Source organism: Procambarus clarkii, chromosome 19, assembly GCF_040958095.1.
Source record: "Procambarus clarkii isolate CNS0578487 chromosome 19, FALCON_Pclarkii_2.0, whole genome shotgun sequence".
Taxonomy (NCBI): domain Eukaryota; kingdom Metazoa; phylum Arthropoda; class Malacostraca; order Decapoda; family Cambaridae; genus Procambarus; species Procambarus clarkii.
The window spans coordinates 2,994,407-3,022,381 of record NC_091168.1 but is presented as its reverse complement, the minus strand read 5'-3'; the positions used below and the strand labels follow the sequence as shown (position 1 = coordinate 3,022,381).

The 27,975-nt window shown below is 37.1% G+C and overlaps 1 protein-coding gene across 1 annotated transcript in view; it reads right to left on the bottom strand.

Moving 5' to 3' along the window:
- The window catches only part of LOC138366541 (uncharacterized), a 77,435-nt gene that overhangs the window by 7,643 nt on the left and 41,817 nt on the right, over positions 1-27,975 (bottom strand). The window contains exon 3 of the mRNA XM_069327574.1: positions 6,352-6,493. Coding sequence (XP_069183675.1) covers positions 6,352-6,493 — 142 coding nt within the window. The remainder of the gene's footprint in view (positions 1-6,351; positions 6,494-27,975) is intronic.

Genomic DNA, 27,975 nt, shown 5'->3' with positions numbered 1-27,975 from the left:
CACCATGGCCTGCTCTGCCAAAGCACAGGGGGATGGCACTCGAGACACAGTGAAGTTAACGACATCATCAAGAGGAGTCTTACCACAGCTGTATGCCCAGCCGAGAGAGAGCCTCATTACCTAACACCCCATAACTCTGATGCTCTTATTAGTCACCCAGATGGTATCACTGTGAACGCCTGGAAAAATGGCAACCAGTTGGTGTGGGAATACACGTGCGTATCAACCCTGGCTAACACCTACACTGATTTGAGTGTTGCACAACCAGGTGGCGCTGCAACTCACAGGGAATCAGCCAAATCCCGTAAGTACAGAGAGCTGGATCACCACTACAATTTTGTCCCCAATGCTTCTGAGACACTCGGCGCCTGGGGTAAGAGTGCCACCAGTTTTTTTAAGGAACTGGGTTCTAGGCTAATTGAAACAACAAGAGAACCCTATAGCTGCCAGCTTCCTTTTCCAGCGCCTCAGTGTGGCGATAGAGAGGAGAAATACACACTGCATTCAGGGTGCCTTCGTGCGCGTGTGTGTGGTGTGTGTGCGTATGTGTACTTACATAATTGTGCTTGCGGGGGTTGAGCTCTGGCTCTTTGGTTCCGCCTCTCAACGGTCTAAGAGGTGTGTGTGTGTGTTCGCCTAGTTGTTCACCTAGTTATGTTCACCTAGTTGTGTTTTGCGGGGGTTGAGCTTTGCTCTTTCGGCCCGCCTCTCAACTGTTTACTACTTTTTTTTCCACACCACACACACACACACACCCCGGGAAGCAGCCCGTGACAGCTGACTAATTCCCAGGTACCTATTTACTGCTAGGTAACAGGGGCATTCAGGGTGAAAGAAACTTTGCCCATTTGTTTCTGCCTCGTGCGGGAATCGAACCCGCGCCACGGAATTACGAGTCCTGCGCGCTATCCACCAGGCTACGAGGCCCCTATATGTGTGTGTGTGTGTGTGTGTGTGAAACTGAATAACGTATGTACTCAGTTGTCTTACCTGTGTGAGGCTCCACTCGGTAGTCTTGAGTAAACATCGTCTGCACTCAATAGTCTTACGCATTCATCGTCTGCACTCAATAGTCTTACGCATTCATCGTCTGCACTCAATAGTCTTATGAATGCATCGTTTGCACTCAATAGTCTTATGTATGCATCGTCTGCACTCAATAGTCTTATGAATGCATCGTCTGCACTCAATAGCCTTACGTGTGTGACGTCAGCACTCAGTAGTCTTACGTGTGTGACGCCAGCACTCAGTAGTCTTACGTGTGTGACGTCAGCACTCAGTAGTCTTACGTGTGTGACGTCAGCACTCAGTAGCCTTACGTGTGTGACGTCAGCACTCAGTAGTCTTACGTGTGTGACGTCAGCACTCAGTAGTCTTACGTGTGTGACGTCAGCACTCCGTAGTCTTACGTGTGTGACGTCAGCACTTAGAAGTCATAAAGTCTTTTGAGATCCTTTATCAAATATATATTTTTACTGCAATCTTACATCCCTATTTGATAATTATATTTTTTCCTATATAATTAAATATCTCTCCTTACCCCTCTTACTTATTATTAAATAAATATTCTTTCTACATTAGTGTAGTGTTTGATTTTGTCTAATTAAAATATAAAAGTGAATTTTATCAATGTAGCAAAGGATATTTGTATTCTTTAGAAGAACACTGATGCTTCATTTCATGTTATTTGTTATTCATGTTTCATGTTATTCATATTATTTGTTATTTATGTTTCATGTTATTCATATTATTCATGGGTGCTGTCAATAGTTCTCTATATACCGCGCTGCTCCCAAGTGCCCTTATAAATTTATTAAATATTTGAAAATCCTAAACATATATGTTTCTTTTACACTTATGATGATAAGCCGAATGCTGTTGTCATCGTGAACAAAACTGAACATGTTAATAAAATTTAAGACTTGTTCAGTGTGAGAAACACTTATATAACAATTAGGAGCGACCCAATTTAAAAATGTCAATGCTCATTTCAACAAAGCCGTAAAGTGTTTAATAGAAGATAATGAATTTGTCACTAAACTTAAGACTTGTTCACAATCTTTGCCATATATGTATGAGCTCATTAAAGCTCATAAAACTAATTTATTAACTCCTGATGCTAAGAGATGCGTTTCTCTGACCCTTGCCGTCATTATCAAAGGCAAAGATTGAATGATAACATGTTTTTGTGCTGCTTGATATATAACCGGGGATGAGGTGAAGGTGAGACACCTCACTCAGTTCTAATGTTCACTTATGAGATAGACTTGAGGTAGACTAACTTTCTTATATGTAACAATCTTAGAAAAGAATTGTGGACTTCAGACTGCAACCTACACTGAGGTTGTGTATAATGCCTATGTCAACCGTGTCTTCACACAGTTCCAGGTGAAAGCAGGTGTCCGAGGAAGTTGGTAGAGCAAGGCAGGTCCTAGTCGGTAATGGATACTCTAACAAAACGTCGAAGAAATCATTAAAAGGGAGGTATTTCGCCATGAAACCTCAAACGAGACTGACAATTGTACATTACCGACCTCCTACTTTTAAAATATTTTTCTGGAATTTCTGTATGGCTCACAGAACGGAAGAGAGAATCTTTCAAAACATTATTGAGAGAAATGTAACTCCTACCAACACCAACTGCAAGATCGAATTAATAATCAATACAGTCAGAGAATAGGAATTTTTGTCTGTTTATCTATGTCTGCCTGTCTGCTCGAAGTTGGAGCCCACGCGCTTGGACTAGCTAGCATCAGCCAAACTGACAGAGGGAATGGTCTGTGGTATGGAATGAACGTAGTCTGGTCGGGTTCACCTGATTTCAAGAAAGGAAACAACGTGCCAGGACCAAATTCAGACCCTACGACGATTTTTGGTACTGCCCGCCAGCTACACAGTTATTATTTTCAAAACAAGCTTCTCAAAATAAATTTTTCTTATGCACCATTATTCACTAATCTCTAACAGAAAATGATCAAAAACTTTCTGCTGTCAATAATTTGCCCGTACTGGCATAAAACACAAGATTCTTCCCCATCTTAAAATGTTTATCAAGCTAGAGTCCTTTAGCAAAGTAAGGGGAAACCACTCTTTTCTGAGAATTGCACTCCTCAAACCTTCTCTCACTGGCCACCGCCTACATTTTACACAATTATATATTGTATGAGCGAGAGAGACAGATAGACAGAGAGATAGAGATAAAGACAAAGATAAAGACAGAGACAGACAGAGACAGAGAACGACACAGAAACAGACAGTACATAGATGGAAGGATAGATGGAAGACAGACAGATAGATTGTAGACGGATGGTGGTAACTGGATGGATATGCAGATGAGTAGATGTATGGATAGGTGAGTGGATAGATGGATAGATTAATGGAAAGATGGAAAGATGGATGGATGGATTGATAGATTGATGGACTGGAAGATAAATGGATACATAAATGGATAGATAGGAAAATTGATGGATATATAAATGGATGGATCAATGGATGAACTGATACACAGATGGACAGAAAGGATACAAAGCAATATGGTTTGATGGATAGATGGTCGATGGATAGATTGATAGATAGATGGATGGATGGATAAGTAGATAGATAGGTAGAGGGGTAGATGAATGGACGGATAGGTAAATGGATGGATGTGTAGATTGTTGGATGAATAGTTTGATAGATAGATGGATATATGGATGGATAGATGGCCACATGGATAAATAGCGGGATATATGGATAAAATAGATATTTGGATAGAGATATAGAAAGACAGGTTGAAAGATAGATGGAGAGATAGATGGATAAATATATTTAAAGATAGATGGATAAATATATTTAAAGATAGATGGATAAATATATTTAAAGATATTGATAAATATATGTATAGATAGATGGATGGATAATTGGATGGTTAAATAGATGGATGGATAGATAAATGGAAGGATGGATGGATATGTAAATATAGATGGATGGATAGATAAATGTAAATGGATAGATAGATAAATATAAATGGATGGATAGATAAATATAAATGGGTGGATAGATAAATATATATGGATGGATCGATATATATACAGGTAGATGGATGGATAGTTAAATATAGATGGATGGATAGATAAATATAGATGGATGGATAGATAAATATACAGGTAGATGGATGGATAGATAGATAGAGGGATGGGAGACAAACAGACCTTGGCAATGCTGGCTACCCCCATTTTATATACTATAAGAGCAAGAAGACTACCAACTTTCTCTCGAATACTCTCCTGACACCAAACAAAATCCCATTGAAAGGAACAAATGTCATCAAAGCGTTCACATGTACACTCGGGGACTGTCAGCCCAACCCACTTCTATATATTAGCAAAATAACAACAAAACCAACCACATATGATTTTCAACGAACACAACAATGCACAAACAGCAAAGCCGTGTCAGGGAACATACATGGTCTCTATACATAACCAGATCATCATCAGAGATATCCTGACTAACAACACCAAAATAATCAACAAATGCAGTGACAAACTGCAGTAGCCCAATTGGTCCATAAGTGAGGTACTTTACTTTCACCTTATCCATGTATATATATATATTATATATATATATATATATATATATATATATATATATATATATATATATATATATATATATATATATATATATATATATATATATATATATATATGTCGTACCTAATAGCCAGAACGCACTTCTCTGCCTACTATTCAAGGCCCGATTTGCCTAATAAGCCAACTTTTCATGAATTAATTGTTTTTCGACTACCTAACCTAACCTAACCTAACATTTTCGGCTACCTAACCTAACCTAACCTATAAAGATAGGTTAGGTTAGGTTAGGTAGGGTTGGTTAGGTTCGGTCATATATCTACGTTAATATTAACTCCAATAAAAAAAAACTGACCTCATACATAATGAAATGGGTAGCTTTATCATTTCATAAGAAAAAAATTTGAGAAAATATATTAATTCATGAAAACTTGGCTTATTAGGCAAATCGGCCCTTGCATAGTAGGCTGAGAAGTTCGTTCTGGCTACTAGGTACGACATATATATATATATATATATATATATATATATATATATATATATATATATATATTATATATATATATATATATATATATATATTATATATATATATATATATATATATATATTATTATATATATATATATATATATATATATATATATATATATATATATATATATTATTATATATATATATATATATATATATATTATTATATATATATATATATATATATATATATATATATATATATATATATATATATATATATATATATATATATATATATATATATATATAATATATATATTTTTTTATCAGGTAATTTTTTTAACGATTCGAACTCAGCATTTGATAATGTTAACAAGGGTCAACGAAATGCATCTTTTCGCTTCAGGATTTATTAAAATTGTAAAATGAACTTTGGAGAGTTCATTTTTAAATTTTCTTCTCAAGTAAAAAAACACAAGAAAATTTAGAAGATTAATGGTGGAATCCTTGATATCACATGTTCTGTTAAATTTCTGTCTGGGAGCCGAGACTAGTCATAATAGACGTGTTTTGGGTTACCTTTCCCGGAGCCAGGTGTTTAGGAAGTGAAGTGACAAATAATTGTATACCTTTAAGTGATCTGTGCATTTGATGTATATTAATATTTATGTTTATTTCATTAAATTTGCAAGATTTCTCAGGATTTTTATTACCTGTGTATTCTTAAGTGCTCAATTTATCAGTTTAAAGGGCAGTCAAGTTGACCAAACATTGTCATCATTAGTTCTTTCTAAACTAATTGTCAGTTCAGTATGGTTAGAATACAGGTAGTGGTGAAGCTTAAATTATGAATTCTAGTTTGGCGTTTTTCTCCAAAAGGTAAACATGGATAAATTAGCAAGCACTATACTTTACCATTATACATGGGTATGGTTAAAACGAAACAGTTGGGAGCAATAATGACTCAGAGAGGTTGATGAGCTCATGCTCCCAAAAGAGATTCTACAGCAGTCCCCGCCCACCAGAAGTGCAAATACAGTAGTCGCAGGAAGTTTGGAGTCTCAGATTCAGAGGCAGTTGAAGGCAGAATGGGAACTAAAAAAGTTACAGCAATACGTAGACAGGGCAGAGGTAGTTCCAGGAGGCTCATATGAAGTTAGAAGAAGAGCAAGCTCATAAGAAGTAAGAAGCAGACCAAGCTCATATAAAGTTAGAAGCAAACAAAACTCATATGAAGTTAGAAGCAGTGCAAGATCATAAGAAGTTAGAAGCAGTGCAAAATCATAAGAAATTAGAAGCACACCAAGCTCATAAGAAGTTAGAAGCAGAGCAAGCTCATCAGATAATAAAATCATATCAAGCTCATAAGATGTTAGTGTCAGAGCAAGCTCATATGAAGTTAGAAGCAGAGCATGCTCATAAGAAGTTATAGGAAGAGAAACCTCCTAAGAAGATAGAAACAGAGCAATCTCATATAAAGTTTGAAGCAGAGCACACTCAAAAGAATTTAGAATCAGAGCAAGCTCATAAAAGGTTAGTGAGAGAGCAAGCTCATATGAAGTTAGAAGCAGAGTAAGCTCATAAGAGGTTTGAGGCAGAGTAATCTCCTAAGAAGTTATAAGCAGAGGAAGCTCATATGAAATTATAAACAGATCAAATTCATAAGAAATTAGAGGAAGAGTAACCTCCTCAGAAGTTACAAGCAGAGCAAGCTCATATGAAGTTAGAAGCAGAGTAGGAACAATAGAAGCTAGAAGCAGAGCAAGCTCATAAGAAGTTAGAAGCAGAGCAAGCTCAAATGAAGTTAAATGCCGAGCAAGGTCATATGCAGTAAGAAAAGGAGTAAGCTCGTAAGAAATTCTAAGCAGAGCAAGCTCATAAGAAGTTTGATGCAAAGCAAGCTCTTATGAAGTTAAAAGCAGAGCATGCTCATATGAAGTTAGAAGCAGAGTTAGCTCATAAGAAGTTAGAAGTAGAGCAAGCTCATAAAAAGTTAGAAGTAGAGCAAGCTCATAAAAATTAGAAGCAGACAAAACTCATAAGAAGTTAGAAGCAGAGTGAGCTCATAAGAAGTTAGAGGCAGAGTGACTTCCTAAGAAGTTAGACGCAGAGCAACTTATAAGACGATAGAAGCAGACCAAGCTCATATGAACGATCTTAGATGCAGAGTCAGCTCATATTAAGTTAGAAGCAGATCAAGGGTATATCAAGTTACAAGCAGAGCAAGCTCATTTTAAGTTAAAAGCAGAGCAAGATCATAACAAGTTAGAAGCAGAGTAAGCTCATAAGAAGTTAGAAGCAGAGTTTGCTCATAAAAAATTAGAAGCAGATCAAGCTTATATGAAGTTAGAAGTAGAGCAAGCTCATATGAAGTTAGAAGCAGAGCTAAATCATAAGTAGTTAGAAGCAGATCAAGCTCATAAGAAGTTAGAAGCAGAGTAAGCTCATTAAGTTAGAAGCAGAGCAAGCTCATAAGAAGTTAAAAGCCGAGTTAGCTCAAAAGAAGTTAGAGGCGTAGAAGCCTCCAAAAAAGATAGGAGAAGAGCAAGCTCATATCAAGTTATAAGCAGAGCAAGCTCAAAAGAAGTTAGAAGATGAGTTATCTCATAAGAAGTTAGAAGATGAGTTATCTCATAAGAAGTTAGAGGCAGAGTAAAATCCTAAGAAATTAGAAGCAGAGGAAGCTCATGAGAAGTTAGAAGCATAGCAAGCTCATAAGATGTTTGAAGCAGGGTAAGCTCATAAGAAGTTAGAGGCAATGCAAGCTCATATGAAGTTAGAAGCAGAGTAGGCTCATAAAAAGTAAGAAGCAGAATAAGTTCTTAAGAATTTAGAAGCAGAACATGTTAATATATGAAGTTAGAAGCAGAGCAAGCTCATAAGAATTTAGAAGCAGAGCAAGCTCAAAAGAGGTAAGAAGCAGAACAAGCTCATTTGAAATTAGAAGCATAGTAAGCTAACATGAAGTTAGAAGCATAGCAAGATCATATGATGTTAGAAGAAAAACAAGCTCATAAGAAGTTAGATGCAGAGGAACCTTCTTCGAAGTTAGAAGCAAAGCAAGCCCATATGAAGTTAGAAGCAGAGCAAGATCATAAGTAGTTAAAAGGTAAATAAGCTCATAAGAATTGAGATGCAAGTGAAGTTAATAAGCAGTTAGGGGAAGAGTAACCTCCTTTGAAGTTAGAAGCAAAGGAAGCTCTTATGAAGTTAGAAGCAGAGTAAGCTCATATGAAGTTAAAAGCAGAGCAAGTTCATAAGAAATTAAAAACAGAGTAAGCTCATATGAAGTTACAAACTGAGCAAGCTCATAAGAAGTTAAAATCAAAGCAAGCTTATTTGAATTTAGTAGCAGTGCAAGCTTATAAGAGGTTAGAAGCAGAGCAAGCTCATTAAACGTTAGAAGCAGAGTAAGCTCATATGAAGTTAGAAACCGAGAAAGCACACATGAAGTTAGAAGCAGTATAAGCTCAAATGAAGTTAGAGGCAGAGCCAACTCATAATATGTTAGAGGCAGAGCAAGCTCATAAGAAATTAGAAGCAAAATAAGCTCATAAGAAGTTAGAGGCAGAGTAAACTCATAGGAAGTTAAATGCAGACTAAGCTCATAAGAAGTTAGAAGCAGAGTAAACTCATAAATATTTAGAAGTTTAGTAAGTGCATAAAAAGGTAAAATCAGAGTAAGCTCATAAAAGTTAGAAGAAGATTAAGCACATATGGAGTTACAATCAGAATAAGCTCATATGAAGTTAGAGGAAGAGCAAACTCATAAGAATTTAGAAGCATAGCAAGCTCATAAGAAGTCAGATGAAGAGTAAGCTCATACGAGGTTTGAGGCAGAGTATCCTCCTAACGAGTTATAAGCAGAGCAAACTCATATGAAGTTAGAAGCAGAGTAAGCTCAATTGAAGTTAGAAGCAGAGCAACCTCATAAGTAGTTAGATGCACAGCAAATTCTTATGAAGTTATAAGCAGAGCATGCTCATTTGAAGTTAGAAACAGAGTTAGCTCATAAGAAGTTAGAAGCAGAGTTAGCTCATAAGAAGTTAGAGGCATAGAAAGCTCATAAGAAGATAGCAAAAGAGTAAGCTCATAAGATGTTTAGGCAGAGTAACCTCCTAAGAAGTTAGAAGCAGAGCAAGCTCATATGAATTTAGAAGCAGAGTAAGTTCAATAGAAGTTAGAAGCATAGCAAGCTCATAAGAAGTTAAAAGCAGAGCAATCTCATATGAAGTTAGATGCCGAGAGAGCTCATATGCAGTTAGAAACAGAGTAATCTCGTAAGAAATTAGAAGCAGAGCAAGCTCATAAGACGTTTGATGCACAGCAGGCCCTTATGAAGTTAGAAGGAGAGCATGCTCATATGAAGTTAGAGGCAGAGTTGCTCATAAGAAGTTAGAATCAGAGCAAGCTCATACAAAGTTAGAAACAGACTAAGATCATAAAAAGTTAGAAGTAGGGGCAAGCTCATAAGAAGTTAGAGGCAGAGTGACCTCCTAAGAAGTTAGAAGCAGAGCAAGCATATAAGATGATAGAAGCAGACCAAGCTCATAAGAATTTAGATTAAGAGCAAGCTCATATGAACAAACTTAGAAGCAAGCTCATATGAACAAACTTAGAAGCAAGCTCATATGAACAAACTTAGAAGCAGAGTCAGATCATGAAAAGTTAGAAGCAGATCAAGCTCAAGTGAAGTTAGAAGCAGAGCAAGCTCATATTAAGTTAGAAGAAGACCAAGCTCATAAGAAGTTAGAAGGAGAGTAAGCTCATATTAAGTTGGACGCAGAGAAAGCACATATGAAGTTAGAAGCAGAACAAGCTCATTTGAAGTTAGAAGCAGATATTGTTCATAAGAATTTAGAAGCAGTGCAAGTTAATACAAAGTTAGAAGCAGAGTAAACTCTTGAAAAGTTAGAAGCAGAGCAGGCTCATAAGAACTTAGAAGAAGAGTTAGCTGAAAAGAAGTTAGAGGCAGAGAAGCCTCCTAAAAATTTAGGAGCAGAGCAAGCTCATCAGGGGTAAGAAGCAGAACAACCTCCTAAGAACTTAGAAGCAGAACAACCTCCTAAGAAGTTGAAAGCATAGCAAGATCATATAACGTTTGAAGCAGAGCAAGGTCATAAGAAGTTAGACGCATAGGAACCTCCTTCGAAGTTAGAAGCAGAGCAAGCCCATATGAAGTTAGAAGCCGTGTAAGATCATAAGAAGTTAGAAGAAAATTAAGCTCATATGAAATTAGAAGCAGAGTAAGATCATAAGTAGTTAAAAGGTAAGTAAGCTCATAAGAATTGAGATGCAGATCAAGCTCATAAGAAGCTAGGGGCAGAGTAATCTCCTTAGAAGTTAGAAGCAAAGTAAGCTCTAATGATGTTAGAAGTAGAGTAAGCTCATATGAAGTTGTAAGCAAACCAAGCTCATAAGAAGTTACAAGCAGAGTAAGCTTGTAGGAATTTAGAATCAGAGCAAACTCATAAGACTTTAGTAGAAGTGCAAGCTCATAAGACGTTAAAATCAGAGCAAACTCATTAAAAGTTAGAAGCAGAGTAAACTCATAAGAAGTTAGAAGCAACGTAAGCACATAAGAAGTTAAAAGCAGAGTAAGCTCATAAAAAGTTAAAAGAAGATTAAGCACATATGGAGTTACAAGCTGAGTAAGCTCATACGAAGTTAGAGGAAGAGAACACTCATAAAAAAACACTCAGAAGCAGAGCAAGCTGATAAGAAGTTAGAAGCAGAGTAAGCTAATAAGAATTTGGAGGCAGAGCAAGCTCATAAGAAATTTTAAGCAGAGCAAGCTTGTAAGACGTTAGAAGCAGAATAAACTAACAACACGTTAGAAACAGACCAATCTCACATGAAGTTAGATGCATAGCAAGCTCATATGAACTTAGAAGCAGAATCAGCTCATAAGAAGATAGAAGCAGATCAAGCTCATATGAAGTTAGAAGCAGAACAAGCTCTTATGAAGTTAGAAGCAGAGCAAACTTATGTGAAGTTAGAGGCAGAGTTAGCTTCAAAGAAGTTAGAGGAAGAGAAGCCTGCTAAGAACATATGAACATAGCAAGCAAGCTTATAAGAAGTAATAGGCAGAATAACCTCCTAAAAAGTTAGAAGCAGAGCATACTCATAAAAAGTTACAGGCAGCGTGACCTCCTAAAAAGTTAGAAGCAGAGCAAGCTCATAACACGTTAGAAGAAAATCAAGCCCATAAGAAGTTAGAAGCAAACCAAGGTCATAAGAAGTTAGAAGCAGAGCAAGCTCATAAGAAAATAAATTAAGATCAAGTTCATAAGATGTCAGAGGCAGAGTAAGCTCAAAACAGGTTAGAGGCAGAGTAACTTCATAAGAAGTTAGAAGCAGAGCAAACTCATATGAATTTAGAAGCAGAGTATGCTCAATAGAAGTTAGAAGCAGAGAAAGCTCATAAGAAGTTAGAAACAGAGTAAGCTCATTTGAAGTTAGATGCAGAGCAAGCTCATCTGCAGTTAGAAGCAAAGTAAGCTCGTTAGAAGTTAGAAGCAGGACAAACTCATAAGAAGTTAGAAGCACAGCAAGATCATATGACGTTAGAAGCAGAGCAAGCTCATTAGAATTTAGAAGCATAGCAAGCTCATAAGAAGGTAGAAGAAGAGTAACATCTTGGTGTGGTTTTTCAGCTATATCTAGCTCTAGTTATGCCCTATTTAGATTATGCACTTCAGTTTTGGTCGTCGTACTATGGAATGGATATAAATTCACTTGAACGTGTCCAGCGTAGGATGACTTAAGTTAATTCCCAAAATTAGAAATCTTTCATATGAAGAAAGATTTCATATGAATGCAAAGCTTAAGTTGCATTCACTGGAAAGGCGAAGAGTTAGGAGTGACAGGATAGAGGTTTACGAGTGAATAGTACAATTACTATACACTTGTAATACAAGTGTTACAGTACACTTATAGTACCTTGTACTTATATACGAGGCAGCTCCTATCTATTACCACCCAATCCTACTCATGCACATGTCCAACCCATGCTTGAAACTTCATGTTGATCTAAATAGGGTTTTGAAATGGTCAAAGGATTGGCAGATGCAGTTTAATGCTGATAAATGTAAAGTTTTGAGGCTAGGTAATGATGACAGTGTTACAAGATACGAGCTAGATGGTGTTGAGATTGTGAAGTCGAATTGCGAAAGGGATCTGGGAGTTATGATAAGTAAGAATTTAAAACAAAAGGATCAATGCATGAATGTTCGTAATAAGGCAAATAGTACACTGGGATTTATAAGAAGAACATAAGAACATAAGAACAACATAAGAACATAAGAACATAAATTAATAAATGAGTCGCAACATGATTTTACAAATGGCCGTTAAGAACATATGAACATAAGAAATTGTATTTAGGATACAATTTTATTTATTTAGGAAAATTTATTTTTATTGAACATAAGAACATAAGAACATAAGAACAAAGGTAACTGCAGAAGGCCTATTGGCCCATACGAGGCAGCTCCTATTCTATAACCTCCCAATCCCACTCATATACTTGTCCAACCCGTGCTTGAAACAATCGAGGGACCCCACCTCCACAATGTTATGCGGCAATTGGTTCCACAAATCAACAACCCTGTTACTGAACCAGTATTTACCCAAGTCTTTCCTAAATCTAAACTTATCCAATTTATATCCATTGTTTCGTGTTCTGTCCTGTGTTGATACTTTTAATACCCTATTAATATCCCCCCGGTTATGTCCATTCATCCACTTGTAAACCTCTATCATGTCACCCCTAACTCTTCGCCTTTCCAGTGAATGCAACTTAAGCTTTGTTAATCTTTCTTCATATGAAAGATTTCTAATTTGGGGAATTAACTTAGTCATCCTACGCTGGACACGTTCAAGTGAATTTATATCCATTCTATAATATGGCGACCAAAACTGAACTGCATAATCTAAATGGGGCCTAACTAGAGCAAGATATAGCTTGAGAACCACACCAGGTGTCTTGTTACTAACGCTGCGATTAATAAATCCAAGTGTCCGATTTGCCTTATTACGAACATTTATGCATTGATCCTTTTGTTTTAAATTCTTACTAATCATAACTCCCAGATCCCTTTCGCAATCCGACTTCGCAATCACAACACCATCTAGCTCGTATCTTGTAACTCTATCATCATTACCTAACCTCAGAACTTTACATTTATCAGCATTAAACTGCATCTGCCAATCCTTTGACCATTTCAAAACCCTATCTAGATCAACTTGAAGTGATAGTGAGTCCTCCTCCGAATTAATTTCCCTACCGATTTTCGTATCATCGGCAAATTTGCAAATGTTGCTACTCAAACCTGAATCTAAATCATTTATATATATTATAAACAACAGAGGTCCCAGGACAGAGCCTTGAGGCACTCCACTTACAACATTTTCCCACTCTGACTTGATTCCATTTATACTAACTCTCTGTTTCCTTTGGTATAGCCATGCCCTAATCCAGCTTAATATAGCACCCCCAATACCATGAGACTCTATTTTTTTAATCAGTCTTTCATGTGGCACTGTATCAAAAGCTTTGCTAAAGTCAAGGTATACAACATCGCAATCCTTACCACTATCAACTGCCTCAACAATGCTAGAATAAAAAGATAACAAATTTGTTAAACATGAACGGCCATTTATAAAACCATGTTGCGACTCAATTATTAATTTATGTTTTTCAAGATGAAGACGAATTTTATTTGCTATTATAGATTCGAGTAACTTTCCCACAATAGACGTTAGGCTAATTGGTCGATAGTTAGACGCAAGTGATCTATCTCCTTTCTTAAAAACTGGTATCACATTAGCAACTTTCCAAAACTCTGGCACTCTGCCTGACTCTATTGATTTATTAAATATGGTTGACAGTGGGTCACAAAGCTCCTCTTTGCATTCTTTAAGCACCCTAGCAAACACTTCATCCGGCCCTGGGGATTTGTTTGGTTTGAGTTTTACTATTTGTTTAAGAACATCCTCCCTGGTAACTGCTAAACTCGTCAACCTGTCCTCGTCCCCACCCACATAGACTTGTTCGGCTGAAGGCATATTGTTAAGTTCCTCTTTAGTAAATACAGATACAAAATATTTATTAAAAATACTACTCATCTCTTCATCACTATCTGTTATTTGACCTGTCTCAGTTTTTAATGGACCTGTCCTTTCTCTAGTCTTAGTACGATATAACTGAAAAAACCCTTTAGGATTTGTCTTTGCTTGCCCTGCTATGCGAACTTCATAGTTTCTTTTTGCTTTCCTTATCTCTTTTTTAACATTTCTAACCAGTTGTACGAATTCCTGTTCTAAAGTGACCTCCCCATTTTTAATCCTTTTGTACCAAGCTCTCTTTTTACCTATAAGGTTCTTCAAATTCTTTGTTATCCACTTTGGGTCATTAGTATTCGATCTATTCAATTTGTATGGTTTACTACGTTCCTGTGCTTTGTTTAGAATATTCTTAAATAAGTTATATATTGAATCCACATCGAAATCCCCATTTAAGTCACCTATCGCTGGGTTCATGTCTCGCTCCAAGACCGGCCCACACCCCATACCCAAGACTTTCCAATCAATTTCACCCAAAAAATTTCTTAGGCTATTAAAATCAGCTTTTCGAAAATCTGGCACTTTAACAGAATTTTCTCCTACTGGTCTATTCCATTCTATGCTAAATCTGATTTCTTTGTGATCACTGCTCCCTAGCTGACTCCCTATTTCGATGTCATTAATTTGCGTTTCCCTGTTAGTTAACACTAAATCTAAAATATTATTTTCCCGTGTTGGTTCCTTAATGTGTTGCGTAAGAAAGCAATCGTCAATTAATTCTAGAAAATCTTCTGCTTCACTATTCCCTGTTTTGTTCAACCAGTTTATTCCGCTAAAATTAAAGTCACCCATGACATAAATACTGTTAGATCTAGATGCTCTAGTTATTTCATCCCATAGATGCTTTGCTTCCATTCTGTCTAAATTTGGTGGCCTATATATTACTCCTATTATAATATTATTAGCTTTTTCGTTTAATTCAATCCAAATAGTTTCTGTGTGTGGCTCTGTTTTGATTCCCTCTTTGAGACTACATTTCAAATTGTCCCTAACATATATGGCTACTCCACCTCCTCGTCTAATATATCTATCTGTGTGAAATAGTTTAAATCCATATATTTGATATTCAGCTAATAGTTCTCTATTTTCTACATTCATTCACGTTTCGGTAAGTGCAATAATATCTATTTTTTCTGTGCAGACAAGAGCATTTAATTCGTTAATTTTATTTCTTAGACTTCTACTGTTAGTGTAATATACCCTAAGTGAATTGTTATTTTGCGGACCTTCTCTTTCAGTGATCGTTTTGCCAATTCCTTTCTCCCACAAACACATACTTTTATTACCTCCTTCCTCCAAATCAATTCCCATACCTCTATCTACTAACAGTTTAAACCCAAACAAACACCTCTAACCACTTCTTCTAACGAGTTCGCAACAGCAACAACCCCAGCTCTCGATAGATGCACCCCATCACGAGCATACATTTCATTTCTTCCATAGAAGTGTTCCCAGTTGTCTATGAAAGATATTGCATTTGATTTGCAATATCTTTCCAGCCGGCAATTGACACCAAGTGTCAGAGAGAGCCAAATGTTGAGAGAGCCAACAACATAAACACCAGAGAGCCAACAACATAAGCACCAGAGAGCTAACATCATAATTACCAGGGAGCTGAAACTGCCATCTCTTTATTGCCATACTGCCATCTCGATAGTGTTGTTATATTATCATAGCAATATGGAAGTTGTAGTGAAGGACCTGGTGACTCTAGTGGGAGCCCTGAGGACAGAGTTGGACTCTCTGCGGGAGGAGGTGCGTCAGCTTAAAAAACAACGAGAAGTAACGAAGGAGGAGACCAGCAGTAAAGGAACCTCGTCCTGGAGAGTTGCGAAAGACAGGGGCCTTAAGAAGACTTTGATAAAGCCGCCTTCAAACGCCATAGCAACTTCAAATTCATTTGACGTTTTGGAGGACGAGTGCTGTGGTGAGACTGTGGATCGCGCAAAAGGGAAAGCAACGAAGAGAAAGGAAGCGCAGGCCCCTCAGAAAGTAAAGGAAGTACCTAAGCAAACATTAGTTGTGGGAGATTCCCAGATAAGGTATTTGGATAGAACGTTTTGTGCTAGAGATAGGGGGAACAGGTTAAGGGTTTGCTATCCCGGAGCTGGCATTGGTGATATTATAAACAACATGAATGATATTATGGCTGGTAATGGGAACAATCCCATTATTTGCATTAGCGTGGGAGGAAATGATGTTGGTCGAGTCAGGAGTGAGGAACTGATTCAGAGGTATAAAACAGCCATAGAGTTAGTTAGGAGCAAGGGAGGAATCCCGATCATATGTGGCATTCTTCCAAGAAAGGGAGTGGGAAATGAATGGATATCGAGGGCACTTGGTGTCAATTGCCGGCTGGAAAGATACTGCAAATCAAATGCAATATCTTTCATAGACAACTGGGAACACTTCTATGGAAGAAATGAAATGTATGCTCGTGATGGGGTGCATCTATCGAGAGCTGGGGTTGTTGCTGTTGCGAACTCGCTAGAAGAAGTGGTTAGAGGTGTTTGTTTGGGTTTAAACTGTTAGTAGATAGAGGTATGGGAATTGATTTGGAGGAAGGAGGTAATAAAAGTATGTGTTTGTGGGAGAAAGGAATTGGCAAAACGATCAGGGAAAGAGAAGGTCCGCAAAATAACAATTCACTTAGGGTATATTACACTAACAGTAGAAGTCTAAGAAATAAAATTAACGAATTAAATGCTCTTGTCTGCACAGAAAAAAATAGATATTATTGCACTTACCGAAACGTGGATGAATGTAGAAAATAGAGAACTATTAGCTGAATATCAAATATATGGATTTAAACTATTTCACACAGATAGATATATTAGACGAGGAGGTGGAGTAGCCATATATGTTAGGGACAATTTGAAATGTAGTCTCAAAGAGGGAATCAAAACAGAGCCACACACAGAAACTATTTGGATTGAATTAAACGAAAAAGCTAATAATATTATAATAGGAGTAATATATAGGCCACCAAATTTAGACAGAATGGAAGCAAAGCATCTATGGGATGAAATATCTAGAGCATCTAGATCTAACAGTATTTATGTCATGGGTGACTTTAATTTTAGCGGAATAAACTGGTTGAACAAAACAGGGAATAGTGAAGCAGAAGATTTTCTAGAATTAATTGACGATTGCTTTCTTACGCAACACATTAAGGAACCAACACGGGAAAATAATATTTTAGATTTAGTGTTAACTAACAGGGAAACGCAAATTAATGACATCGAAATAGGGAGTGAGCTAGGGAGCAGTGATCACAAAGAAATCAGATTTAGCATAGAATGGAATAGACCAGTAGGAGAAAATTCTGTTAAAGTGCCAGATTTTCGAAAAGCTGATTTTAATAGCCTAAGAAATTTTTTGGGTCAAATTGATTGGAAAGGCTTGGGTATGGGGTGTGGGCCGGTCTTGGAGCAAGACATGAACCCAGCGATAGGTGACTTAAATGGGGATTTCGATGTGGATTCAATATATAACTTATTTAAGAATATTCTAAACAAAGCACAGGAACGTAGTATACCATACAAATTGAATAGATCGTATACTAATGACCCAAAGTGGATAACAAAGAATTTGAAGAACCTTATAGGTAAAAAGAGAGCTTGGTACAAAAGGATTAAAAATGGGGAGGTCACTTTAGAACAGGAATTCGTACAACTGGTTAGAAATGTTAAAAAAGAGATAAGGAAAGCAAAAAGGAACTATGAAGTTCGCATAGCAGGGCAAGCAAAGACAAATCCTAAAGGGTTTTTTCAGTTATATCGTACTAAGACTAGGGAAAGGATAGGTCCATTAAAAACTGAGACAGGTCAAATAACAGATAGTGATGAAGAGATGAGTAGTATTTTTAATAAATATTTTGTATCTGTATTTACTAAAGAGGAACTTAACAATATGCCTTCAGCCGAACAAGTCTATGTGGGTGGGGACGAGGACAGGTTGACGAGTTTAGCAGTTACCAGGGAGGATGTTCTTAAACAAATAGTAAAACTCAAACCAAACAAATCCCCAGGGCCGGATGAAGTGTTTGCCAGGGTGCTTAAAGAATGCAAAGAGGAGCTTTGTGACCCACTGTCAACCATATTTAATAAATCAATAGAGTCAGGCAGAGGGCCAGAGTTTTGGAAAGTTGCTAATGTGATACCAGTTTTTAAGAAAGGAGATAGATCACTTGCGTCTAACTATCGACCAATTAGCCTAACGTCTATTGTGGGAAAGTTACTCGAATCTATAATAGCAAATAAAATTCGTCTTCATCTTGAAAAACATAAATTAATAATTGAGTCGCAACATGGTTTTATAAATGGCCGTTCATGTTTAACAAATTTGTTATCTTTTTATTCTAGCATTGTTGAGGCAGTTGATAGTGGTAAGGATTGCGATGTTGTATACCTTGACTTTAGCAAAGCTTTTGATACAGTGCCACATGAAAGACTGATTAAAAAAATAGAGTCTCATGGTATTGGGGGTGCTATATTAAGCTGGATTAGGGCATGGCTATACCAAAGGAAACAGAGAGTTAGTATAAATGGAATCAAGTCAGAGTGGGAAAATGTTGTAAGTGGAGTGCCTCAAGGCTCTGTCCTGGGACCTCTGTTGTTTATAATATATATAAATGATTTAGATTCAGGTTTGAGTAGCAACATTTGCAAATTTGCCGATGATACGAAAATCGGTAGGGAAATTAATTCGGAGGAGGACTCACTATCACTTCAAGTTGATCTAGATAGGGTTTTGAAATGGTCAAAGGATTGGCAGATGCAGTTTAATGCTGATAAATGTAAAGTTCTGAGGTTAGGTAATGATGATAGAGTTACAAGATACGAGCTAGATGGTGTTGTGATTGCGAAGTCTGATTGCGAAAGGGATCTGGGAGTTATGATTAGTAAGAATTTAAAACAAAAGGATCAATGCATAAATGTTCGTAATAAGGCAAATCGGACACTTAGATTTATTAATCGCAGCGTTAGTAACAAGACACCTGGTGTGGTTCTCAAGCTATATCTTGCTCTAGTTAGGCCCCATTTAGATTATGCAGTTCAGTTTTGGTCGCCATATTATAGAATGGATATAAATTCACTTGAACGTGTCCAGCGTAGGATGACTAAGTTAATTCCCCAAATTAGAAATCTTTCATATGAAGAAAGATTAACAAAGCTTAAGTTGCATTCACTGGAAAGGCGAAGAGTTAGGGGTGACATGATAGAGGTTTACAAGTGGATGAATGGACATAACCGGGGGGATATTAATAGGGTATTAAAAGTATCAACACAGGACAGAACACGAAACAATGGATATAAATTGGATAAGTTTAGATTTAGGAAAGACTTGGGTAAATACTGGTTCAGTAACAGGGTTGTTGATTTGTGGAACCAATTGCCGCGTAACATTGTGGAGGTGGGGTCCCTCGATTGTTTCAAGCACGGGTTGGACAAGTATATGAGTGGGATTGGGTGGTTATAGAATAGGAGCTGCCTCGTATGGGCCAATAGGCCTTCTGCAGTTACCTTTGTTCTTATGTTCTTATGTTCTTACCCATTGTTTCGTGTTCTGTCTTGTGTTGATACTTTTAATACCCTATTAATATCCCCTTTGTTATGTCCATTCACCCACTTGTAAACCTCTATCATGTCACCCCTAACTCTTCTCATTTCCAGTGAATGCAACTTAAGCTTTGTTAATTTTTCTTCATATAAAAGATTTCTAATTTGGGGAATTAACTTAGTCATCCTATGCTGGACACGTTCAAGTGAATTTATATCCATTCTATAATATTGCGACCAAAACTGAACTGCATAATCTAAATGGGGCCTAACTAGAGCAAGATATAGCTTGAGAACCACACCAGGTGTCTTGTTACTAACGCTGCGATTAATAAATCCAAGTGTCCGATTTGCCTTATTACGAACATTTATGCATTGATCCTTTTGTTTTAAATTCTTACTAATCATAACTCCCAGATCCCTTTCGCAATCTCAACACCATCTAGCTCGTTTCTTGTAACTCTATCATCATTACGTAACCTCAGAACTTTACATTTATCAGCATTAAACTGCATCTGCCAATCCTTTGACCATTTCAAAACCCTATCTAGATCAACTTGAAGTGATAGTGAGTCCTCCTCCGAATTAATTTCCCTACCGATTTTCGTATCATCGGCAAATTTGCAAATGTTGCTACTCAAACCTGAATCTAAATCATTTATATATATTATAAACAACAGAGGTCCCAGGACAGAGCCTTGAGGCACTCCACTTACAACATTTTCCCACTCTGACTTGACTCCATTTATACTAACTCTCTGTTTCCTTTGGTATAGCCATGCCCTAATCCAGCTTAATATAGCACCCTTAATACCATGAGACTATCTTTTTAATCAGTCTTTCATGTGGCACTGTATCAAAAGCTTTGCTAAAGTCAAGGTACACAACATCACAATTCTTACCACTATCAACTGCCTCAACTATGCTCGAATAAAAAGATAACAAATTTGTTAAACATGAACAGCCATTTGTAAAACCATGTTGCGACTCAATTATTAATTTATGTTTTTCAAGATGAAGACGAATTTTATTTGCTATTATAGATTCGAGTAACTTTCCCACAATAGATGTTAGGCTAATTGGTCGATAGTTAGACGCAAGTGATCTATATCCTTTCTTAAAAACTGGTATCACATTAGCAACTTTCCAAAACTCTGGCACTCTGCCTGACTCTATTGATTTATTAAATATGGTTGACAGTGGGTCACAAAGCTCCTCTTCGCATTCTTTAAGCACCCTGGCAAACACTTTATCCGGCCCTGGGGATTTGTTTGGTTTGAGTTTTACTATTTGTTTAAGAACATCCTCCCTGGTAACTGCTAAACTCGTCAACCTGTCCTCGTCCCCACCCACATAGACTTGTTCGGCTGAAGGCATATTGTTAAGTTCCTCTTTAGTAAATACAGATGCAAAATATTTATTAAAAATACTGCTCATCTCTATCATCTAATGATGATAGAAATTTTTACAATAAAATTACAATGTGTAATTTGTGATGCACCTGCTAAGGCTATGGTGAAGTCCATAAAACTGTTTTCAGGTTATTATGGCTGTGACAAATGTGAACAGAAAGGTACTTGGATGGGGAAAATGACATATCCAGAAGTAACAAATTTAACCATTAGAACAGACACACGCTTCCGTAATCAATCTAACTCGCAACATCATCATGGTAAATCACCATTCTGTGACTTGAACATAGACTTAATTGCAGCGTTTCCCATTGACTATATGCACCAGGTGTGCCTTGGTGTTATGAAGCGACTTCTTGTCACCTAGATACGGAAAAACACATTTAAATTATGTAGCCGCCAGATTTCTGAAATTAGTGCTAGATTGGTGAGCGAGTACAAAACCTTCCCCTCAAACTCCAAGACAAGACAGAACTGGTAAGCTTTAAGTAACTGGAGAAACATTTACATACACAGATAGTAACATATACTTGTGGATGATTTTAATGTAATATATTTTTACCAGCCTTCAGGGTGATGGAAACACTTTAAATGGTGTCGCTCCATTGTGTGAAACAAATTTTTTTAATGCATTCATAAAAGCTATAAGCTAATGTAATAATTCAATAATTACTATTTGTAGTTTTATGTATTTAAAACTATTTTGTAAATATCGGGAATTAAGCAATATCATATTTATTATTTGGTTTTTAAATTTAATACTTATAATTTCATATCATTTCAGAGACAACGAGTGATCTGGGCTTCGAACTCAACAGGAAAGGCTTCCGTAGATAATTCTGTTACCATACTGAATCCCATGCAACAAAAGGTCATCCATATCAGATATAAAATCATATAAGAAATTTAAATCACTTGGCTTAGAACGTCCATACATGAGGACAACTGGAAAGACTTTCAAAGGTTTAATATTCATTACTGCACAGAGAACTGGCCACAAAGCATCATTTTTGCTTCTAAATATAGGAAGGCCATCAATGTTACATGACAATAATAATTGTCTCAGTCCTTTTATAGCTGCTTTTGGATATCTACTTATGTTTTTTAACAGTTCCTCTTTTAACCCAAAGTAGACATATTTCATTCCAGATTTTTGCTGAGTTTCTATGTACCTTTCAGAACTGATTAGTGTCCGAGCTGTTTTTGGTAAGTAGTCAATTCCCATTTGCCTCAAAATTTTTAATAATTCATCAACAGCATTGTGTGTAACACCATTCTTGTTTACCCACTGAATTAATAAATTCTGTGGGTAAACAAGTGAATGATGATTATCATGGTCATCATTCTCCTCCTCACTTTGAGAATTAGATAATACATCATGAATATCAGTAAGATTCATGTGTAAATCATCAATTTCAGAGCCTAATCCATACTCTTTATTTGACTCGGCTTCAAAAGAACTAATGTCATTGTCTGACGACTCAATCTCTGAACTTGATGCTGCCTCAGTAAGATTAATGGGTTCACTAGTGTGTACAGCTGTATTTGGATGGATTTTGTGTATACGTTTTAGCCTTCTTGATACTTGCATCCATCTGTTGTTGTATTGGAGTCGCTTTTTTCGCTTATACTCGTACATTCTGTTAAAGAGTGTCAAATTTCTACATTAGACTACCATATTACCTATATTATTGTTAATAATGTATTGACAAATGCAATATCACTATATTATCACTATACAACACTAATTATCAATCACATTAACACTATATTATCAATCCTCTCACTATATTATGCACTAATCTACCCCTATCTTAATTATGGTATCTGTGCATGGGGGCCTACCACTGCAAACCACCTTAAGCCCATCATCACACAGCAAAAATCTGCTATCAGAATAATAACTAACTCTGCTTTCAGACAACACTCAGCTCCCTTGTTTAAATCCCTAAACTTGCTAAATATTAACTCCCTCCACACATTCTCTTGTGTCAACTACATTTACAAAACCCTGTTCTTAAATGCAAACCATCCTCTGAAACTCTCCCTGGACAGATGTAATAGGACCCATTATCACCACACCAGAAATAAATATCTCTTTGATATCCCCAGGGTCAAACTTAATCTGTGTAAACACTCTGCAAATTAAGGGACCTAGTCTATGGAACTCACTCCCTAGTGAATTGAAAAACTGTAAAACTTTTGCCTTATTTAAAAGCAAAACCAAAAAGTACCTAACTTCATCTTCTTAGTTTCCTACACTGAGCTTTAAATTTGCTCTGTACCTAGTGTTACCCAATCTCCTAATTTTTATGTAATATCAAACAACCTTATCATTGTGTTCATTGCTGTCTTCTTTTATGTGCTAGCCATATGCTGTATTGTGACTACCAATTTTTGTCAACTACCATTCAAGCTGTCATTGCAACCAATCTTATATTGTTTCTGCTGTATTGTGCCTACCAATTTTTTTGTCAACTACCATTCAAGCTGTCATTGCAATCAATCTTAGCTACCTATGTGCTTTAATACACTGTACCAACAATTTTCTCTCATCTTTTTTTTTTCATTACATGTAATCTGTTATCATTTTTTTGTCTATAATTTTTGCAAGTATTTACCTCCTTAAAATTTTCTTAGATTAGGGACCTGCCCGAAACGCTGCGCGTGCTAGTGGCTTTACAAGACTGTAATTACCATATTTGTATCCTCACATTCCTTATGTACATTCTTGTATATGCATAAATAAATAAATAAATAAATAATATGTATTAAAATTCTAAAAATAAGTCATGCATTATATACAATGTGTGGGAAACTGTCTGCTGAGAAAAGCTGGTGTGGGGGTTGTTACAAGAGTGAGTAATAATTATAGCTGGTGCATATAACATCCTTGTCAGGCACATGCAAAAGTGAACACTTCCAGAATTGGAGACATGCAGAAATGTAACATGTGGAAATAGAGGCATGCCAAAACAGACATGCATAAATTCAAATTCTTATCTAAATAATTTCTAGTGATTATTATATAAATTATTCCATCAGTACTAGATCAAATATTCAATACCATCCTCCCTTTGGAAAGAGTAATCATGTCCTGTTGGACATTAATTATATGTTGAGATATAATCTAAAAGAAAATAGGGACATTGAAATGGTTGTTAAACTCTATTTCAATAAAGGACACTATAGGGAACCTCGAACCCTGTATTACAAGTGTAAGTGAAAATATTGGAAAAAATAATTAAAGCTAAATGTGAAGAACACCTGGAGACAAATGCTACACTTGCTTACATTTATGAATTGCTTTTAAATATATAGGTCAAATACTAAAGAAATTGTTTAAAACTTTTGTTAGACCACAGCTGGAATATGCAGCGGTTGTATGGTGCCCATATCTAAAGAATCACATCAACAAACTGGAAAAGGTATTGACATGCCAATAAGTGGCTCCCAGGTTAGAGGCATAAAATGCCAAAACTAGATGGTAGAATAAAAAGAAGATATTGTAAAAGGTAACCAAACAAAGATGCCACAGAAATATTAGAAAATTAACTTTCGCAAGCAGCGTGGTAGACATGGTTGGAACAAGTTAGGTGAGAGGGTGGTGGAGGCCAAAACCATCAGTAGTTTCAAAGCATTATATGACAGTGCTGGGATGGGACACCATAGGCGTAGCCACAAATAATAGAATTTGGCGGTTCATATCACATTTTTTAAAATTAGAGATAAGGATGGTAATAAAGTTCAATGTAAAAACACCTATTATTAATGAATTTGTGAGAACTTCATATAAAATTAACAACTGAGCAAAGTATAGTACCATAGAAATAAAAAAAAAATGCTGCATGTTATTTTTTCACATTACCTTTCTGTAGATTTTTTCCTTTGTTACTACGTGAATGATCCGGTTCAGTAGTGATGTAGTAGTTGCCTGCAGTACCTGCAGTTTGTACCGGTTCAGTAGTGTTGTAGTAGTTGCCTGCAGTACCTGCAGTTTGTATCGGTTCAGTAGTGTTGTAGTAGTTGCCTGCAGTACCTGCAGTTTGAAACAAATGTTAGAGACAATAGGCAGATCATTGATGTATATAAGAAATAGGAGAGGTCCCAAGATGCTGCCCTGTGGCACTCTAACAGTTATTATAACCTGAGAGGCTATGGGATCCAGTAAGTTCAGTAGAACTTCGGTTTCAACCCTTTTACCCTGTTGTAGCTCAGTCGATTAAGGCAGTGTCTGGGATGCTCCCGGACGCAGGTTCAAATCCTCGTCACGGCCCTTGTGGATTTGTTCATTTGATGCATCACGTTATTGTGATCTCTGTGTGTGATGATGTAAGGGCGAAGAGAAAGAACGACCTGTTGACATAGCTCGGGTGCAGGGGGAGGGTTGTGTACAAGCCTGGTTTGTGCCTCGGAGAGGCTATGGGATCAAGTAAGATCGTCCTTCCTTTCCTCCCTAGAATCTGGATGTAGCAGGTGCTCAATTGTCAAAAGTGAAAAATTGGGTTTGTCTTCCGAATGCACCATATCAGTGAATTTTTTAATAATCTTTTAAAAATAGTAAATGCCACTATTTTTGCAAAATTATTACAAGATCTATTATTCTAATAAGGGTTTGATAAAATACAGTAGACTGCCTACTGGTTTTACCTGTAATAAGGTTTGATACAGATGATTATGGATATTTTGAAATGCTCTTATTGTTAAGAAGCAATTTTTTAAAGAGTATTTTGTAATGAGCAGCTCTGAAAATCAGTTGATTAGAGATAATGCTACATAATACACTTCATGTGTGTATATGTTACAACAAGTGAGGTATATAATAGTATTTATGAGTAAGATGTAATTGTGTCTGACACTGATAAAATTATAAACCATTGTAAACAATTTGTTCACTTTCAAAACTTGGGTAATTACATATGACAGTGTCAGACCACTGAGGAAGAATTGAAACAGGAATTTCCTCAAGTACTTTCATATTTCAGTAATACATCTTCAGAAGGAATCATTCCTCCTGAAGATGTATTATTTAAATATGAAAGTACTTACGGAAATTCCTGTTCCAATTCTTCTTTCACGGTCTGACACTCACATTTTTCACCACATGTTAATTTCCATGGTTTACACACAAATTTATATACATACAAATACACACATATATAATATATATATATATATATGCATATAAATAAAAAACAAGTAAATGTAAATAATTTTACCTTGCACCTAGATCCACCAAGCCTGTATGGCGCGCGTTTCAGTACTTCGGAAATCTAGAACTATCTAGAATCTCTAATCTGCAATGAAACAATACATATTATTGCACTTACCAAAACATGGATGAATGTAGAAAATACAGAACTATTAGCTGAATATCAAATAAATGGATTTAATCTATTTCACACAGATAGATATATTAGACCGTGTATGTTAGGTAATACCTAACATACATGCCTCCACACACACTACATTTGAAATGTAGTCTCGAAAAGACTACATTTCAACAGAAACGTGCCACAGACCAGTCACAAGACTGAACCTCGTCGAGGCCAAACGTCTAAATGAGAGCATGAACAAGAAAGAAATAATTTTTTAACATCAGGCATCGTACACACACTGAATGCACCTGCAGACACACAACAAGCACTATCAATATAGCAAAGATTACCCCATAAAAAAATAATTAAATTATTGACCAACATGAGAGAGGGTTAGCCAACATGAGAGGGTTGTGTTGATTGCCTGAAAATATTTAAATTGTTTAATGTATTGAATGGCATTTTTCAAGTTACAACATTTTTTAAATTACTGAACTAGGTTCTAGGCTTTGCTAGGCTTAATTCAATTATTACACTATTACAGATGAGCCTAACCTAGCCTAGAACCCAGCGGGTTTTCTTCCTATTGGGGAGTGTTGTACATGCTGCTATGGCGGTGTGTCCACTCACAAGATGAGTGGCGCTGCCCAATAAACTCGCCCCTCGGGGCAAAATTTAAAAAAAATTAGAACCTAGTTCAGTAATTTAAAAAATGTAACTTGAAAAATGCCATTCAATACATTAAACAATTTAAATAATTTCAGGCAATCAACACAACCCTCTCATGTTGGCTAACCTTCAGCAGTGCTCAGGCCCCTGTGCCCAGGCCCTGGGGCCTGAGTCCTCAGTTCCATACACTAGCACTGCCAGGCCTCGCCTCCACACACACACTAGCACTGCCAGGCCTCGCCTCCATATACACACTAGCACTGCCAGGCCTCGCCTCCACATACACACTAGCACTGCCAGGCCTCGCCTCCACACACACACTAGCACTGCCAGGCCTCGCCTCCACATACACCAGCACTGCCCGGCCTCGCCTCCACATACACACTAGCACTGCCAGGCCTCGCCTCCACACACACACTAGCACTGCCAGGCCTCACCTCCACATACACACTAGCACTGCCAGGCCTCGCCTCCACATACACCAGCACTGCCCGGCCTCGCCTCCACATACACACTAGCACTGCCAGGCCTCGCCTCCACACACACACTAGCACTGCCCGGCCTCCCCTCCACATACACACTAGCACTGCCAGGCCTCGCCTCCACACACACACTAGCACTGCCAGGCCTCACCTCCACATACACACTAGCACTGCCAGGCCTCGCCTCCACATACACACTAGCACTGCCAGGCCTCGCCTCCACATACACCAGCACTGCCAGGCCTCTCCACACACACTAGCACTGCCCGGCCTCGCCTCCACATACACCAGCACTGCCAGGCCTCTCCACACACACTAGCACTGCCAGGCCTCGCCTCCACATACACCAGCACTGCCCG